Raw genomic sequence first — 18,434 nt, forward strand, 5'->3', positions numbered from 1 at the left:
AGCAAATACACATGACCATAAAAATAATTCACAGTCTAAGCCTATGTCGTGTACAACACATCACAGAGGGCAGGCAGAATAGGCCAGGGAAGAGGGGATGCATCAATCGCTTTTCTTGCCAAGTCCAATCTGGAGGCGTTGTGAGGCAACGTCTCTTTAGAGTCTGCCTTCCAAGCTCTCACAGCCAATCCTAAACCTTCTTCTTATTCCCTTACCCGTCAGAGCCTCCTCTTCATGATTAATGACTCTCTTAGTGGTCCCAGCCCGGTGCACTTTCCTAATTGCCACAGCTGCATTTCAGAACCTTCCTTGCAGCGCCCTGGGAATTTGACCAGCACCTCTGGAATGCCTGCCTGGGGGCACTGGCCTCCGCTCCTCTCCACCCCATGTCCCTACTATCTAATCTATGTTGTAGTATGGCTTTTTTCCCTCAGTATGCTTGTTTTTTTCTTTAAGATAGCACAATTAATTTTAAAAAAATAGAAGAAAATGAAAACCTACCATCTACACTTTTGCATGTGAATTCTAAAAGGAGCTGTTTATTATGCATTTCTTTTTTTTTTTTTGCAGAAAAGTTTTCTTGAATGACTTTTTAGTTCTCATCTTCTTACCCCCAATTCATATAAAGCATATGAGAGTCTTGAGACTAAGGAAGTATTTTCTTAACTACCAAAAGGAACATCTTTTATTAGATGGTAATTAGCCTAAAACCTTCAGATTCTGTGTTTCTGTTTTTTTTTTTTAATGAATGGTGTTTTTTTCTTCCACTTAAAAAGTAATACATGCTTCATTCAGGAAACGCACATACACATTTATTCCTAGAAGGAATCACAAGAAATTATTGACAATGGATACCTTTAGGGAGAGAGGACTTTTGCATTTTTAGTTCTTTTGTACCTTCAGCTTTTGAAATTGGAATTTTCTGCTGTGCACAGGTGTTACTTTTGTTTTAAAAATAAATTATGGCTGGGCACAGTGGCTCACGCCTGTAGTCCTGGCACTTCAGGAGGCCAAGGAAGGCAGATCACTTGTGCTCAGGAGATTAAGACCAGCCTGGGCAACATGGAAAGACCTCATCTCTGCAAGAAATACAAATATTACCCAGGCATGGTGGCACATGCCTATAGTCCCAGCTGTACTCAGGACCATAGGAGGGAGGTGGGAGGATCACTTGAGCCCAGGAGGTCAATTGAACCATTGCACTCCGGCTTGGGCAACAGAGTGAGACCTTGTATAAAAAAAATTAATACATTAATACCGATTAACTTGGAAAAATTAGAAAATAAAGGAAAATACAAGATGGAAAATACCCATAGTTCCACCGTGAAAGAGAATCATTGCTAACCTTTTCCCTTCATCTCTTTCTGGTCTTCGTGCATGCTTGCTTTTTTCTTACCAAGTTGCAATCATACTAATGTATTAGATATTATAGGTTGGAGATATATAGGCTGAGGCTCCTCCCTCAGCCTCCCGAGTAGCTGGGACTACATGTGCCTGCCACTACGCCTGGCTAATTTTTTTATATTTTTAGAAACCATGCATAAAGGGGATGACAAGCCACAGACTGGGTCTTCAGGTGCACAAAATTGTCATTTTCTTCTTTTCAATGATTGAATTTAATTTAGTTCTTGACAGCGTTTGATGCTGTCAACCACTTAAACTTGCCAATTCAAGTGAATTAAAACTTAAGTTCTAGTGTTCAATAGCACAGCAAGGTGACTATAGTTAAAACAATTTATTGTATACTCCAAAATAGCTAAGAGAGGCTTTCAAATGTTCCCAACATAAAGAAACAATAAATGCTTGAGGTGATGGGCATCCTGATTACCCTGATTTGATCATCACACACTGTACTTATGTATGAAAATATCACACATTCCCCATAAATACGTACAATAATTATGTATCAATTAAAAATAAAAATAGAAAAAGTATGCATACTCAAAATCAAGCGTTAAAAAAAAGGAAACATAAAACTTAGCTGCTTTTGGCTGGGCACAGTGGCTCATGCCTGTATTCCCAGCACAAGGATCGCCTGAGTTCAGGAGTTCGAGACCACCCTGGGCAACATGGTGAGACCCCCCCCCCCCCAGTCTCTACTGAAATACAAAAAATTAGCAAGCGTGGTGGCACATACCTGTAGTCCCAGCTACTGGAGAGGCTGAGGCACAAGCATCGCTTGGGCCTAGAGGCAGAGGTTGCAGTGACCTGAGATCACGCCACTGTGCCACTGCACTCCAGCTTGGGCTACAGAGTGAGAGTCAGTCTCTTAAAAAAAAAAAAAAAAAAAGATCTAGCTGCTTTTAGGTTTAGAGACTCCCCCTTTTCCTGTCCCTTCTGCTGCAGGGACCTGGGGCAGGTCCCTCTGTGTGCCCTGTCCTGCTATTGTTACTCTGGCCCACAGGTTGTGTCTTCAACATCCCAGCTTTTGTCTTTTCTACTTATGTGTGGGAATATTGGCAATGCTGTCTGCCCCTCCCACTCTCCCGCTGCACGTCCCCTCCCCCCGCACACCCACCCCCACATTCACTGCCAACCCGTCCACCAACCCATCGCAAGGCTGCCCCCAGGGCTCTTCGCCCAGGCCGTCTACCCTCTCCATGCTGGCTCAGGCTGCCCAAGAGGCTCCTCCGCAAGGTTCCTAGGTCCAGTGGCCTCACTGTCAAAGCCCCAACACCTCTGCTCCAGGCCCCAATAAACTGGCCTCCCAGTTCCAATCCATACCTGCTATGCAGGGCCAGTTAAACCCCCTGAGACTGGGCTCTGCCTCAATCCCTCCCACCAGAACTGGGGATGCACAGAACGTTCATCCTCACTCAGAAGAGCATTGCTCCAAGACCTCCAGGCATCAGCTCCTGAGATTTAAAATCAAACTTTGGGAAGCCAGAAAGCCTGTTTCTTCCAGGCCATCACTGCCGTACACCTTTAAGAAGCGATTTTGAAGCACAAAGCCACAGGCTGCTTCTGACCTCACTTTACTTGGACAGAAGCTTCAGCTTGGAAGGTCTACTTTTTAAGGATAAATGGAGTTAGGAAATAAATATTGTGATAGGCACTTTAAAAAATGTTATCCTTCTCCATTTGTACCCTAACTTCATCTCTGCATTCCTGAGGAAGATACAAAACTTGTTTAGCTGACTTCCCTTTCCCCCTCTTCCTTTCAAGAAAGTAAAGGAGTTTTTCTCCATCCAGAAAATTTATTCTCTGATTTATTCTCCAAAGTTCTCCAAGGTTGGGTAATCCTAGAAAGAGGTGTTACTCCTCTCCCAGAAGCTTGGAGTCCCTTGGCACTGCCTCACTCCCCAACCCAGCTGGAAGAATGTTGATGATCACTACTGTTTTCCAGATAATGAGCCTCTAAAATTAACACCACCCTGAACTGAAGCAAGCAGGTTGCTAATCAATAAATGTCCACTTGCAATTAGGATAACACATAGTTCTCTGAGCTGAGAGCTAAACTGGTAATTGCTCTTCTGTTATTTCCCATGGTTTAAAAAAAAGGCGGGGGAGGGGGGTGGTTGAGTAACCTGGCTTTTTGTTTCAACTTTCATTTTCAACTTGAGAGCAAAGACAATAGCAGAAAGCCAGGTGGACTGGGCATTCTTCCTTTTGTTTGCCTGCTTGAATACTTGTGTTTGGAGCATGTGAGGGGTGGTTCCAAGTCATTTAAGATGTGCAGCAATCACTCCCCTCTTCACTCAGTTGGGGGGCTGTCGATTCTGGCTGCCCCCACCATCCTTCTAAGGCTAGTTCTTTGTGGTCCTTATTCTGTATGTGATCTGTTCAGAGCAATGATGGTCTCGCACCTTCAGGTTTCATGGGATCATCTCCCGGGAGCAGGCGGATGAGCTTCTCGGAGGCGTGGAGGGTGCCTACATCCTTAGAGAAAGCCAGCGGCAACCAGGATGCTACACGCTGGCTCTCAGGTGAGGCGCATTTCACTCCTTGTTTTCATTGCTGTATAAGTGGCTTCACTGATGTTTGCCCATTTTTAAGATTTGCAGTACAATATACATAACACAAAATTCATCGTTTTTCCCATGTTTATTTTATGAAGGGGGTCCTACTCTCTCACCCACATTGGAGTGCAGTGGTACAATCACTGCTCACTGCAGCCTCTGCCTCCCAGGATCAAGTGCCTCCCACCTTAGCCTCCTGAGTAGCTGAGACCACAGGCACACACCACCGTAACTGGCTAATTTTTTTTCTTTCTTTCTTTCTTTTTTTTTTTGTAGAGAAGGGGGTCTCACCATGTTGCCTGGGCTGGTCTTGAACTCCTGGGGGCTCAAGCCATCTGCCTGTCTCAGCCTCCCAAAGTCCTGGGATTACAGTCATCAGCCACTGCATCTGGTCTCCTTTTACCTTTTTTTTTTTTTTTTTTTTTTTTGAGACAGAGTCTTGCCCTGTCACCCAAGCTGGAGTAGTGCAGTGGCGCGGTCTTGGTTCACTACAAGCTCCGCCTCCTGGGTTCACACCATTCTCCTCCCTCAGCCCCCCAAGTAGCTGGGACTACATGTACCTGCCACTACGCCTGGCTAATTTTTTATATTTTTAGTAGAGACGGGGTTTCACCGTGTTAGCCAGGATGGTCTCGAGCTCCTGACCTCGTGATCCACCTGCCTCGGCCTCCCAAAGTGCTGGGATTACAGGCATGAGCCACCGCGCCCGGCCTCCTTTTACCATTTTAAAGTAAAATTCAGTGGCATTAAGTACATTCTCAATGTTGTGCAAACATCTCCATATCCATTTCCAGAACTTTCTCATCATCCCAAACAGAAACCCGCTACCATAAACAATTACCCTCCCTACTCCTTACTTGGTATCTTCACTTGTTTCTGAAGTACCAGCAGTCTATCAGAAGTTGTATACATTTCCTCAGTCACAGATGCTATCAGTAGGTGTGGACACTGGGACTCTGAGTATGGACACACAGTAAACTGGAGAACCATCTGGAAAGCTAGTGTTTCTGCAGCCGCTTCTGCCTGCACCATCTAGCTGGCTGAGGCTGCCGCGTCTCTGCCTCAGCTCCCAGCAGCCCATGTTGAAGGAAGGCCTCCTTCACCTGGCCTTGCACGTGCAGACCTCACAAGACCTGCATTTGCTCATGGGGTTCTCTCAGGGATCACCTTGTTGATCCCAGGAACCTGTTGTGAGGGCAGTCATGACCCTTCAGGCCAACGAGCCAGTAGAACATGCTCTACTGAGCCTTTACCACAAAATCACAACTATTAAACATCACAACACAGGAAAGACAGCGCATTTATGGCACTTTTCAAACCTTGATCCAGTGTTTTCTGTCATTTGATCCTCGCCACAGCCCTATACGTTTTGGGGAAGGTATCCAATTTCAGAACTGAATTGTCTTTCAAAAGTTCGTTTGTGAACTCTTCGGAATTGGAAAACTCTCTCTCCATAGAGGGAATGGTGTCCGTGGAAGCCCTTCCGAGGCCCACAATGGTGTGTTCCATGCACCGTCTCCCTATTATGGCTGTGCAATGACACTTTCCAAGTTGCAATATGTCTACAACATATCTTAAATAATGTAATTATGAGGATGAACTGAAAAAGCTATTATATCACGCGCTCTAGGTGTGCAAAATACTTTCCTATCTTCGCAGCACTTCAGTAGCAGATGCTGGCAGTTCTAGTGGGGAGTCAAGCAGGGGCTGTAGATGGAAGGCCAGGGCTCAGAGAGGAGGGAACCTATAGATTAGATTGTGGGGATGCTGGCAATGGCTCCAGCAGGGAGTTTAGCACACCTTATTGCTTCCCTTCTGTTGCACCAACTAGGGTGGAAGGCATGGGGTGCTCTGCTGGAGGTGGTAAAGATACGATAATAAAGGGGCATCAGGACGAGGGGCAGGGCATCCCTTGCAGAGTAATTGCCAGGTATAGAGGAGAGCTGGTTCCCATTAAGTAAGTTTGTAAGTAACATAGTTGTAAATCAGGCATTACCCTCTGACTTTTACAAATGAGAAGGATACTGACAATGACCTTAGTGATTTCTAGGATCAAACGACTCCATGTGATGGCCTGGGGTTAAGCCCCACCTCTGCCTTGTTCCAGGCATATAAACTCAAGCAGGAACTGCCATCTCTTCAAGTGTCAGTTGCCTTTGCGGTAAAACAGGCATAACCGTTATACCATCTCAAAGGGTCTCTATGATCATTAGGGGAAAAAAAAATCACATCAAGTGCTTAGCCCTGTGCCTGGGCTACACTAAGTATCCAAAAAACGTTAGCTGCTGTTATTATCATTCCACACTGTGCTTATTTCTAACGTGGTTGTAATCCCTCATTCTGTCATGGGCAGGTTTGGAAACCAGACCTTAAACTACAGGCTCTTCCACGACGGGAAACACTTTGTGGGTGAGAAGAGGTTTGAGTCGATTCACGATCTGGTGACAGATGGCTTGATAACACTGTACATAGAAACAAAAGCTGCCGAGTACATTTCAAAAATGACAACTAACCCCATCTACGAACACATTGGATATGCCACCCTACTCAGAGAAAAAGTATCCAGAAAGCTGAGCAAGTCTAAAAATGAACCAAGAAAAACAAACGTCACACACGAAGAACACACGGCGGTGGACAAGGTGAGCTATGTGTGATGGAAACAGCCCCTCTCGTTTTAGTCCATGCTGAGTCAACAGGCGGGTTAACTGTAGGTGCGATTTGCTGGAATGTTGAAGGAGAGCCACCCCCACCCAAAGAAGTCTAGAATGTTAGTGCCAAAGGGACCTTAGAAATCTAGTTCAGGCCGGGCGCGGAGGCTCACGCCTGTAATCCCAGCACCTTGGGAGGTGGAGGCGGGCAGATCATGAGGTCAGGAGATCGAGACCATCCTGGCTAACATGGTGACACCCCATCTCTACTAAAAATACAAAAAACTAGCCGGGCGTGGTGGCGGGCGCCTGTAGTCCCAGCCGCTCGGGAGGCTGAGACAGGAGAATGGCGTGAACCCGGGAGGCAGAGCGTGCAGTGAACGAGATCGCGCTACTACACACCAGCCTGGGCTTCAGAGCAAGACTCCGTCTCAAAATAAAAATAAAAAAATAAAAAATCTTCTAGTCCAGGCCCCTCATTTTACAGATGAAGCCCAGAAATGTTTGATGATTTGTTCAAATTCATACAGTCAGACCTAGGACTTCTACCAAGTCATTTGTGGGTTTATTTGGAGTTTGAAAGAAAAAAAAAAAACCTCCATTAGCATGTTATGATGAAATACGGTTTCAGTTGCCATTTGGGGTGTCACTGGCTCCATCTGTAGTTCCACCCAGCCTGCCAAATACCTGGTATTTGTATTTGCTTCTCTTAGGACTGGGTGACTGCCCGTGATCCACAGGTCAGGTCTCTTGAAGGTGGTCTTACTTAGATAACAGGTTTCACTGACAGATATGGGAGCATTTCACTGACAGATATGGGAACGTGGCTATCTCTAGGAAGCTTAGAAAGACAGGCTGTCCTTTGCCCCAGACAAAGTTATTATGCCTCACCAAGGATTGAAAAACTCCTAAGTGGGCACATATGCAGGCGGGGGTGGATTGTGGCAGGAGGACTCCTAAGTGGGCACATATGCAGGCGGGGGTGGATTGTGGCAGGAGGACTCCTAAGTGGGCACATATGCAGGCGGGGGTGGATTGTGGCAGGAGGACTCCTAAGTGGGCACATATGCAGGCGGGGGTGGATTGTGGCAGGAGGTGGCCGGGGAGATCTGATTTTCCTCTCCAGTAAGTTACTGTGTGTTTAAAAGGCACCACCAGAGTTTGCTAGCAGATTTTTGGGATGTGCCCCTTGAGGGACCATCTGCTTTGCCTGGTCCTATCCATTTCCCACTGAAGGAAAGTGATAGCCAGGCACACCGGTCAACCCCTGCAGAGTCGGTGCTGATCCCAGCTTCTCAGGCACACTAGGGCTGGGACAGATAGAAAGAAGCCAATAGGAGGTACAGCCCCACCACACTGCTCCTTCCAGTGGTTGCTAATCCTCGTTAAACCTGAACGGGCCTCCTGTTGTCCAGTGTCAATGGGAAGCAAAGGAGCCTCGGGCTGACGGACTTGGGACTGGCATTGACAGAGGGGCTTCATCAGAAAGCCCTGAGAGGGAGGAGGACGGGGTGGCACCGTGGTCTCATTCGCGCAGACGGGGATGATCTCAGTTGATTTGCTGATTGAGCTTCAGATCCTAGGAGAACCTTCCACAGAATCACATCAGTGCAGCAGCTGGGCCTGTGAAAATATAATTTGCCATTTTCTTTTTATAACCCAGTGTCTCCAAAGCACCTGTTTATTATTTTCCAAGTAATTGTTTTGGGAAATTGTGGGGTTTCTGATTGTTTACATGTTAACAAAAGAGAGAGAGGACTTGAGTCCCAACTTTCAGTTTGTTCTGGTCCAGACAAAAGCCATTCCTTGGTCTGTTTGGAAAATCTCTTCCAAAGTAATTTAGAATAGAAGATTTGAAAGCCGACCTTCCCAGCCATGACAAATCAGAAGATGAATTGTAAAATAAATCTCTGAAGCAGTGTTTATATTTCTGAATCAGAGAGCAAAGCCACCAAAAAGGCAATCTGTTACAAACTGCAGGATGCACACTCGAACATCTCAAGGAAAAGGAGAGCAGGAGGAGTGTCTCTTCTGTGTTAGGGCTGAGTTGAGATCCTGGATGTTGAAAGTGATATTTCTAGATTGTTGTCCTCCCCCGAGAGGGAAGTTTGGTCGACAGAAACTGATATTTCTGGACAATATTCCTATCAGGAAACTTGTAACTCAAAATATGCCCTCTTGTGCAGATATTTTTGTATTTATTTGTCAAAAATAAATAGTGGAGGAAATTAGTAATCCAATTAATAATCACTTTGAATGAGCCACCCAGTATACATTTACCTTTCTGGGAAATGGTAAATCAAGAAGATATTGCAGGAAGGCACCCACACTCTCTGAGCAGTTTGATGGACAGGTGTCAGTGGTGTGGATTTTCTTGGACACTAATGATGTGATGTTTGGTTGTCCCAAGGGACACTGTGGACACTGGGCCTGGTCACTTGCTGGGGGCTACTCATTTTGTTAGTAGGTGTGTTAAGTTACTTGGTGCAAATCCATCTGTTTCTCTCTGCCCTATGTTGACAAGTGGAATTATTAAAAGTCTCAGCCTTGCCAGAGATTCTGTTTCCCTTAAGGGCAGGTCAGTGGCCCGTTGCCATGGAGTCAGTGACTAGAAAAGAGGGACCGGAAACTTGAATGGCTTCACTGAGAAGAGTGGGTGGGGGGAGGGTACCTGTTTGCTGTGGTAAGGACACGTCTTGAAGGTTTTAATGAGTGAAACGAGCAGGTTTCCTAATATTTCTCAGTTCCAGACACACCAGCATTTCAGTTTCCAGAGTACTTAAATTTCGTTATCTCGTTTGTTTTATTGATCATTTCCAAATGAATCCAGAGAGATGATGTTACCTGTGTATCCAAGAATACTAACACAGTGTTAATTGGCAAAAAGAGATTACCTACTCCATCATATTTGAATGGCTTCCAGATTTCTCTCCAATCACGATTGTTAGCAGTAAACTTGATTTTAATAACTGTAGATGAGATGGAGAGGAAGGGAGGAAGCCAGAAAAAAAAAGTTGTAATGGTTAGCCAATAGTGATCCGTCTCCCCACTGATTCTTTATTTGGCTGGATTTAAAAACATTATGATGTATGTGGGCCACCATTCGGTGCATTTAATTAAAATGGTCACGTCCAGTGTCATTTCTTCTATGAAACGCATTTCAGAACTTATTCCATAGATGGATTATCTACTGACCTTCACATACAACACTGTAAGCAACAAAGGAATAATAGGAGATTTAACATGGGTTCAGACATTTAGTGTTAAACACATTTCACGTATGTGAACTAGTTTCCCGTTTTATCCCTTAGAACCACTTTGCCAGGTCCATAGGACAGGAATCACCATCCTTATCTTATGGAAAGGCTCACAGTGGCAGGGTGAGGAATCAGACCCAGGCTTCCTGATTCCAGGCTCAAAGCTTCTTAAATCAACTGAGCAGATGTGCCTCGTTCTGTGCTCACTACCCTTAGTGCTTTGAGCCAACACCCTTGGTTTTGGCCATCCTGAGGCAAGTGATGCTAAAAGTCACTCAGTATTTACATGATCTGTTTCTGAAAACAGAACATGCAAACAGAAAACTGCTACTATGAGCTATAATAACTAGTATTTTCTTATAAAGTATACCCTACAAATCCAATACATATGACAACAGTGTTTGTGATAATACATTTTTATTCAGTAAATATGGTTTGTCATATTAAATTGCATCTGTGTTTTAGTGGGGAAAAAAATCATCCATGCCCTCGATATAATAAAAGCACATTAAGAATATGTTATACCAGTTTATTCATTTCACTATTTGTTATAGCAGCAAAAATTAGAAAATGACCTTAATGTCTGTCCATTTGAGACTGCTTAAATGAATTATGGTACATCCATGTTCAGGAGTATCACATAACCCCAGGAAAACCCTCATATGGGCTGATATGGAATGGGCACCTGGAATTGTTATATGGAAAAAGACCTGGCAGTGTGGTGTGTACAGGATGGTATTATTTGAGTAAACTAGTAGAAAAAAAAATAAAATATTTTTATTGATTTTTATTTTAAAACTTTATTTTATTATTTTTTAAAGACAGGATCTCGCTTTATTGCCCAGGCTAGTCTCAAACTCGTGGGCTCAAGCGATCCTCCCATCTCAGCCTCCCAAGTAGCTGGGATTACAGGTATGAGCCACCGCATCCAGCCAAAAAAAGCTTTTGCATATATTTTTTTCATGCAAAGTCATAAATATCCCTTGAAGGATGCAAGAGCCAGTATCACTGGTTGCCTTGGAAGGAGGGAAGGCCTCTTGCTTTCTTAGGGCAGGCACCGAAGCCCTCTTTGGTTTCTACTTTCTTCCTGCAAAACCAAAGAGAGTTATGTTTTCTGGACTGAAGGCCTTCCAACCTTACTGGGCTGTCCTCCTTTACAGATGAACTGTTTCAGCGGAGAACCTCTCCCCTCTCCTCTCCTATTCACATTGTTGTTTGTTTGGTTGTTTGGTTTTTCTTTCTAAATTATTTTCTTCCTTTCCAGCTGCCCATCTTTATATCCAAGCTGGTCCTTTCGTTGGTTATTTCACTGTTTCCACCATGTGATCTGCTGGCCTGTCCCGGTCTCTTTGCCTAGGAATGATTCCCTACCATGTGCTTGAACAGAGGCCGTGGCCAGGCCAAGGAGTGAATGTCCAGCCCTTGCTTACCAGCAGAAGTCTTCGTACAAGGTTGAGACTGTCCTGAGTGGTTCTCCCCAGTGCCATGCTCGCATCTCACAGCTGGTGTCCCCATGGTGACTCTGTGCGCATCCGAGTGTTATTGTTGTTGCTGTCATTCTGGAAAAGCTCTTATTTGCTTTTTCTACAGGACAGAGTTCAAATTTCTCACAGGATATTTGCAGCCTGTCTAAGCCTGGGCCCCTTGGAGAAGCAGAGCCTGAGACTGGGGTTTGGTACAGATAGGGAATTTGGAAAGGCATCCCAGGGAGCGGAGGAGAAGCCGGGCAGGTAAATAGAGGAGGAGAGAGGCTGGTATATGCACGCTGTGGAGCTGGTCACCTTCTCAGGAGTCGGGTAGAACTGCTCCTAAGAGGAATTGAAGGGGGAGTGTTTAAGGCATCAGCTCCTGTCCCCTCTTGGTTGAGGGGTGCCTGTGAGCTGTTCCATTCTCCCCAGTTCCAGGCCAGGCATGCTGGAGAGCTAGGTGGGTGCCACGGGCATCTCTGGCAGCCTGTGGAGTCCAGTGCAACTGTCCTTTTCTACTATTGAATAGAACTTGCCCCACTCAGCCTCCTCTCTCCTCCCTGCTCTGGCGTGCTGCACACCACCTTTATGAGAGTTCAGCACCCATTGTTTTGATCAGTGGTTCTCAAAGCATGACCCTCGGGAACCAGCAGCATCAACATCACCTGAGAGGCTGGTTAGAAATGCACGTTCCCAGGAGCCACTGTGTGGGGGACTCCGGGGTGGCCCCCGCCAATATGTGTTTTAAGCCTCAGGCAGTTCCGATTCCCACCTGCATTTAAAAATCTATGGTTTCTATGTCTGTCTCTTTCCCCAGAGGTAGATCAGTGGAAGGCAGAGGCTACTCCTCAGCCTACTTCCTCATTCTAATGCCTCACACCTCACTCGGTGAAACAAGCACTGATTGAATGAAAAATGGATGGCTAACTTTTAAAATTTAACACATTGCCCCAAGTTCACCCTAAGGATCAGTGTATCTCAAATTCACCAAGAGGGTGCCTCAGCATCTCCCGCACCTTCTCTCAGCATGTGCTCCTTCCTTTACTGGGCTAAGATCTGGCCACCAACTCTTGTAGCATCAGGAGCAGCAGGAGTCTGAAGGAGCAGGGGAATCGTGGAGACCATGTCGTGCAACCATTCTGTTTTGCTGGACAGGAAACTGAGGCACCTGGCTCAATAGGATAGAAAGTATTTCAGTGACACCGAGGAGGCTTGGATAGAAAAGGATGCTTTTTAGCAGCTGTCTTAGAGTTAAGATTGTTGAGGCCTTTTTTTGGATGGGACCCACAACTGTGCCATTGTGGAGGGGGTCTTGGTCCTAGGGGCTGCAGAGGCTTGGCCACTTCATTCAGGACAGTAGATTCAAACATGACGTTTCCCGTTGCCCTTCACCAAGCAGAGGCGTGTATTCATTTGCCAGAGAAGGAGCCTGAATTGTTAATGCAGAAAGCGTTGTGGAGCTGGAAAAGATCGCTTCCATTACAGGGTCTAAAGAACCTATAGATTTTGTCTGCAGGAGGTTCTTTGGAAATAACATGTAACTGACACACCTAGTCTTTTCTTGAAAGTCAAGGGTAAATGAAGATGAGCATAACTTAGCTATTATAGTAGGTGACAGGTACCATGATGATGCTGACCAGCCAACTTCCTGCTCTTCCACTCACAGTTATAAAATGGGGAGGGATAGGATGCAGTGGGAATTGATTTAACTTAGATTACATCCGCTCATGAAACTGGGTTTTACCAAGCATTGGTTTAAGCCAGAATTCCCTAATGATTTGGGATTTATCACTCAGTCTGAGCAATTGCTGATTTGGTTGGCTTGGTGGTTCTCAAACTGGCTGAAGGTTGGACTCACTCTGGGAGATTTTTTTAAAAATGCCCGTGGCCGGGCTTGGTGGCTCATGCCTGTAATCCCAGCACTTTGGGTGGCTGAGGCTGGTGGATCACTTGAGGTCAGGAGTTCAAGACCAGCCTGGCCAACATGGTGAAACCCCATCTCTACTAAAAATACAAAAAAAAATTAGCCAGGCACTGTGGCACATGCCTGAATCCCAGCTACTCTGCAGGCTGAGGCAGGAGAATCACCCGAACTCAGAAGGTGGAGGTTGTAGTGAGCCCAGATCACACCACTGCACTCCAGCCTGGACGATGGAGTGAGACTCTGTCTCAAAAAAAATAAATAAAATTAAAAATATATATTAAAAATGCCTATGTTTGGCCCCACCTGGCTATGGAATCAAAGTCTTCACTGGTGAAATGCACCTGTCCGTCTTGTTTTGGCTCCGCAGGTGATTGTCAGATGCAGGGCTTGAGAACCTGGGTTAGGTGGAAGGGGAGACAACAGAGTAAAGGTGATCAGACATTTTGGAGCATTTTCTTTCAAGGACACCTGTCCCACTTTTTCCCAAGCCTCTTATATTCCTGAGGCTCTTTTATATTGTAACTTAGACCCTAGCCTTCTTTCTCTACTTTTACACAACATATGAAAAGTCCTCTGGGAAAACATTCTTCGCACAGTTAACTCTGGTGGTTACGGTTACCTGTGCTGGTTCAGGGTTTGGCTTTGCTCCCTTTTCATGGCTCCTTTCCCGAGATTATTGCCTGAAATATAAATGATGGGAAACAATTAACTGAAGTAGGATTAAAGAATTTAATGAAGGGGCAAGGAAAAGTTAGCCTATCTCTTAGGAGTCAGGTAGTGGTTTCTTTGGGTGGATATTAGAAAGAATCTCTTTTTACCAGTTCCTCAATATCGGTGTTTTCAAAGAGGAACAGAAGAGGAAAGTCATCCTAATACATTCAACGTGTGGAGGGATATGATGGGCCAAATGCCAAACCCTCCTTACTTGTCCCCATCCAAAATCTCTCTAGGAAACAGCTCATTTAGAGACGCAGCCCCCGAGAAAGTGTTTTCTATGCAAATAGTGCCATCTTGTGGCTGAAAGGAGAGTTACATGCTGATGACACAAAGGACCAAACCGAACGTATGAAAATGTCCAAAACAAATTTTTCAGCAGCGAACCCATTGAGTCATCCCACCTCCCTCAAGTTTTATAGCACAGATAAGGCTGCACAATGGCTTGGGGATGTCTTCCTGTAGCCTGTGCTTCTTCTCTGCGTAAGCATGTGGGCAGCTCTCTGGGCCTAGGACTTGTAAAAATCATCCCAGGAATCTAATTCTAGTCCAGAAGTGCTCAAACTTCTCGGCCTCAGAACCCCTTTGTACTCTTTAAAGTTACTGAGGACCCCAAAGAGCTTCTGTTTATGTGGGTTAAATCTTGATATTTACCGTATTAGAAAGTAAAATAGAAAAATAAAAAATATTTCTTAATTCTTTCAACATAATAGTAATAAACAAATGATAATAAATGTGTTAGTATGAATAACATATTTTCATGAAACATAACACTGTTTTCCAAATAAAAAAGTGATGAGAATATTGGCATTGTTTTTACATTTTTGTAAATCTCTTTAATGTCTGGCTTAAAAGAAGACAGCTGGCTTCTCACATCTGCTCCTGTATTCAACCTGGGATATATTGTTTTGTTTGAAGTATAGGAAGAAGCTCTGGCCTCACACAGATGTGTAGTTGGGAAAAAGGAATGTTCGTATAGCCTTTTCAGGTAAATGTGGGCTTTAAAATATATGCTAGGCAACAATTCAACAAGTGGTAGTTTCTTAAAGGTTAGTTGCAATGTCAGTCACAGAAGGCAATTAATGTAATAAAATCAGTTTTGACATCATGTATTCTCTGAAGGGATCTTGGGGATCCCTAAACATTGGTGGGCCACAGTTTGATGAAGAGCCCAGCTTTTCAAGATGTTTATATTTTTACATCTCCAGAGAGGTGTTTGAGAGGAATTATCCCACCACTTTTGTCACCTTTGACTGCAGGAGGTAAATGATGCTGTCACCTGGGACTGCTATCCACCTATGGGGACTGTACAGGCTACGATGAGGAGGCATTCTTCTGGACCTGACCCACCGAGCACCTGCCCTGAGCACAACCTCAGAGCTCTTCCCAGTGGCTGTCACTAGGTGGTGGGGGGACAACAGGCTGAGTCTATATGAGTTTTAATTTTAGGGATCTCTCTGGGGTTGTTGAATGTTTTGAATTTTATCAAGGCTTTTTAATCATGGGACTTTTAAATAATTTATTCTGGAAGATAATTTTTATAATGTTTAAGTCAGGGTAATCTCTTGTTTATATTTTAGTTTGGCTTAATTGTAGGAACAGTGTTGGTAGATGTAGGGTGATTACTTTTATTTTTAAGGTGAAATTGATGGGCTGTTTTTGTCTTTTTAGTAATTATATGGTGGTTTTTTGGCTGTGAATAAAATATTAATGTATATATATTAGTCTAGGTGGGATGATATGTTAAAAAGATAAAAGATAACTTGGATATGTGTTTACGGTTCTCTTGATTAAAGGTTTTTTTTTAATTAAATAGATTTGAGGTGAGAAATGGAGAGTATATTTACATTACGTCTGTGGGTCATCTGTTGGCACTTAGTTTTTTAGTTGGTAAGTGTTGAAGTAGAGACTCTTGTTTGAGGAATCTTAGCCCCTCACCTAAATTGGATATTTTGTTGAGTGTGGGATGTTGAGATTATACTTGACTTTTGACTTTTTAATTTTTTTTTTTAATTAGGGGAGTTTGTCTCTTTTGTATTTTTGTTTTTGAAGAAACTGGAGGGAAAAAGCTATAGGAGTTGATGAAAAAGTTGAAGGACAGACTTATTATTTTAGACCTTTGTAAGGGGAGAAAAAGTTGAAAGTAGTGAGACAAAGTAAAAGTTGAAATTTTGATGTATAAATTTGAGAAGTTTTTAAAGAATATCTGCTACATATAATGCTCTAGTTATTTAAAATATTATCTAAAACTTTAAAAACACAGACTTTCCTCCTCAGTTCCCTAAATCTGCCTCTCTTACTCCCTAGCCACATTAAAAATTCCCCATTTCTAGTTTTTATTAAAACAAATTTTTAAAATCTGCCTTCCTACCTTCTCACTTTAATCAAATCAAATAAACCTTTCTCTATCTCCAAACACCTGTGTGTCACTGTTTAACATCAACTACACACCAAGTACACAAGCCTAAATTTAGACTTCAACACAAGCCTAGGGCCTGTGTCATTGGGAAACAGTTTTGCAGGTGTAGTTCTGATATGTACGGCGAATGAGGAGCTGCCGACTGGGTCTCATTCTCTTCCCTGTACAGAGGAAATACCAAAGCTCAAAGCTCAAAGCAACATTGAACCAGGAGGGTTGGAAGGAGGACACACAATTTTAGCAGAGCCCATTATTTTCCTTCTTTGGCCTCATACTGGGTGTCACCCACTTTCTTACCTCTCCTGGGCTTCTCCAGCTACCATCTTTGTGTCTATTTCATCAGGATGTGGCAGTCTCCCCACTCCACCCCCAGAGTGAGTAGCTGTCATTTTTGCCACCCAGAGCCACCTTAGTTTAGGAGCTTCTGGTGGAGTCACATCTGCCCACTAATCCCAGAGGTGGATTTCTGATTCAAGGCCACACGGAAGGACCCCATGTACCTGGCTAGGGTGGTTGGTTCAAGGGTGGCCATGTGGTCAAGTCAGAGCCAGGGGAACACAACAGACTTTTACTGTTAGTTCCAGGAACCAGGCCTTTCACCCTCTTTCTGCTTGGCTCAATTAGACAAGAAGTAGAGCCTGGACTGCTGAAACCTTCCGCCACCCCATAGAGCCTGAGAATGGAGCCTAGAGAAAGTAGAGCCTGGAGATGAGGAGAGAGAAGCTCAGTCCTGAGGCCAGATCTGAGCCTCTTGCAGAGCTGCCCTTTGGCCCGCCTCTGTCTCTGGATGTTCCAGTTCAGCTGGCAGCTCATTCCTGCCTTGCCTTTGAGCTTGGGTAAGTGGATGTTGGTGCTGCATATAAGTTGGCGGCTGCCATCATCCCCAGAAGAACTAGAACACACCTGTCGGCTCCCCGCCACCTTCTGCTGTCCTTCATTCCCACTCACCTTACTTGTCACCGTTATCGAGAAAGCTTAGCTATTCAACTTCAGGTTCATTTTAATTTTAATCCAATAATCCACACTACCCTTCTTTAAAATGGTGGTGTTAAATCAGAAAAGGAGGACCTCTAGTGTTTACTGAAATGGGTAGGAATGTAGCATCTTGGTTATCAGGCCAACATGGGAAATAACCCAGAAACCACTGCTAGAATACAGCTGTCATCCTTTACCTCCTGGCTCCAAAACACATATATATAGAGAGAGACCTCTTATAGTTAAATGCATTTCAGTAAGATTAAGGCACTCTGCTAAAGAGTCCTCTTTTTTTTTTTCTTTTTTTTTTTTATTTGAGACAGAGTCTCCCTCTGTCACCAGGCTGGACTGCAGTGGCACGATCTCGGCTCACTGCAACCTTCACCTCCAGGGTTCAAGTGATTCTCCTGCCTCAGCCTCCCAAGCAGCTGAGACTACAGGCTCACACCACCGCACCCAGCTAATTTTTGTATTTTTAGTAGAGACGAGGTTTCACCATGTTGGCCAGAATGGTCTCGATCTCTTGACCTCGTGATTCGCCCTCCTCGGCTTCCTGGAGTGCTGGGATTACAGGTGTGAGCCACCGTGCCCAGCCACTAAAGAGTCTTAATGAACTCTGGTAAACCAGAGTCTTAGCAACTTGTGATATTTCCAGGAAACATTTTTAACAGAATAGCATGAAACATGGCCCCTTTTGCGGCACTGGATGTGGCCACGAGAGCCCTCTATTGGAAGGGGGACCTCTCAGATCTTTGGTACAACAGATGAACAGTTGGGAACCTGCAGACTCTGAAAAAGGAAAGGTCAAACTTCCACTTGTAGTCTCTCAGAATTGGCCTATAAGAATTTGTAGGGGTGGGTGGGTGAGGTCCTGGATCAACTGTGGGAAGGGGAAGGATTTTGTTCCCTGAATAATTCCCATTGTCGTTAATGGCAATGAAACTGTCAGGGCTACATTGGTTTGTTTTCATGGCCTCTGGACCAGGTTGCAGAACTAGCATTACTCATTTTTCAATAAAAAAAGTCTGGCCGGGTCTTATGATGGTAGTTTATAAATGTCCCTGTTGGTTTT

General features: G+C 44.4%; 1 protein-coding gene across 2 annotated transcripts in view; it reads left to right on the plus strand.

Moving 5' to 3' along the window:
• The window catches only part of CHN2 (chimerin 2), a 320,147-nt gene that overhangs the window by 193,783 nt on the left and 107,930 nt on the right, over window positions 1–18,434 (plus strand). For both annotated transcript variants that reach the window (XM_033193754.1, XM_033193755.1), the window contains 2 exons: window positions 3,813–3,926; window positions 6,313–6,598. In XM_033193754.1, the coding sequence (XP_033049645.1) occupies window positions 3,813–3,926; window positions 6,313–6,598 (400 nt within the window). The remainder of the gene's footprint in view (window positions 1–3,812; window positions 3,927–6,312; window positions 6,599–18,434) is intronic.

Source organism: Trachypithecus francoisi, unplaced genomic scaffold (genome assembly GCF_009764315.1).
Source record: "Trachypithecus francoisi isolate TF-2019V2 unplaced genomic scaffold, Tfra_2.0 Lachesis_group4, whole genome shotgun sequence".
Classification (NCBI taxonomy): domain Eukaryota; kingdom Metazoa; phylum Chordata; class Mammalia; order Primates; family Cercopithecidae; genus Trachypithecus; species Trachypithecus francoisi.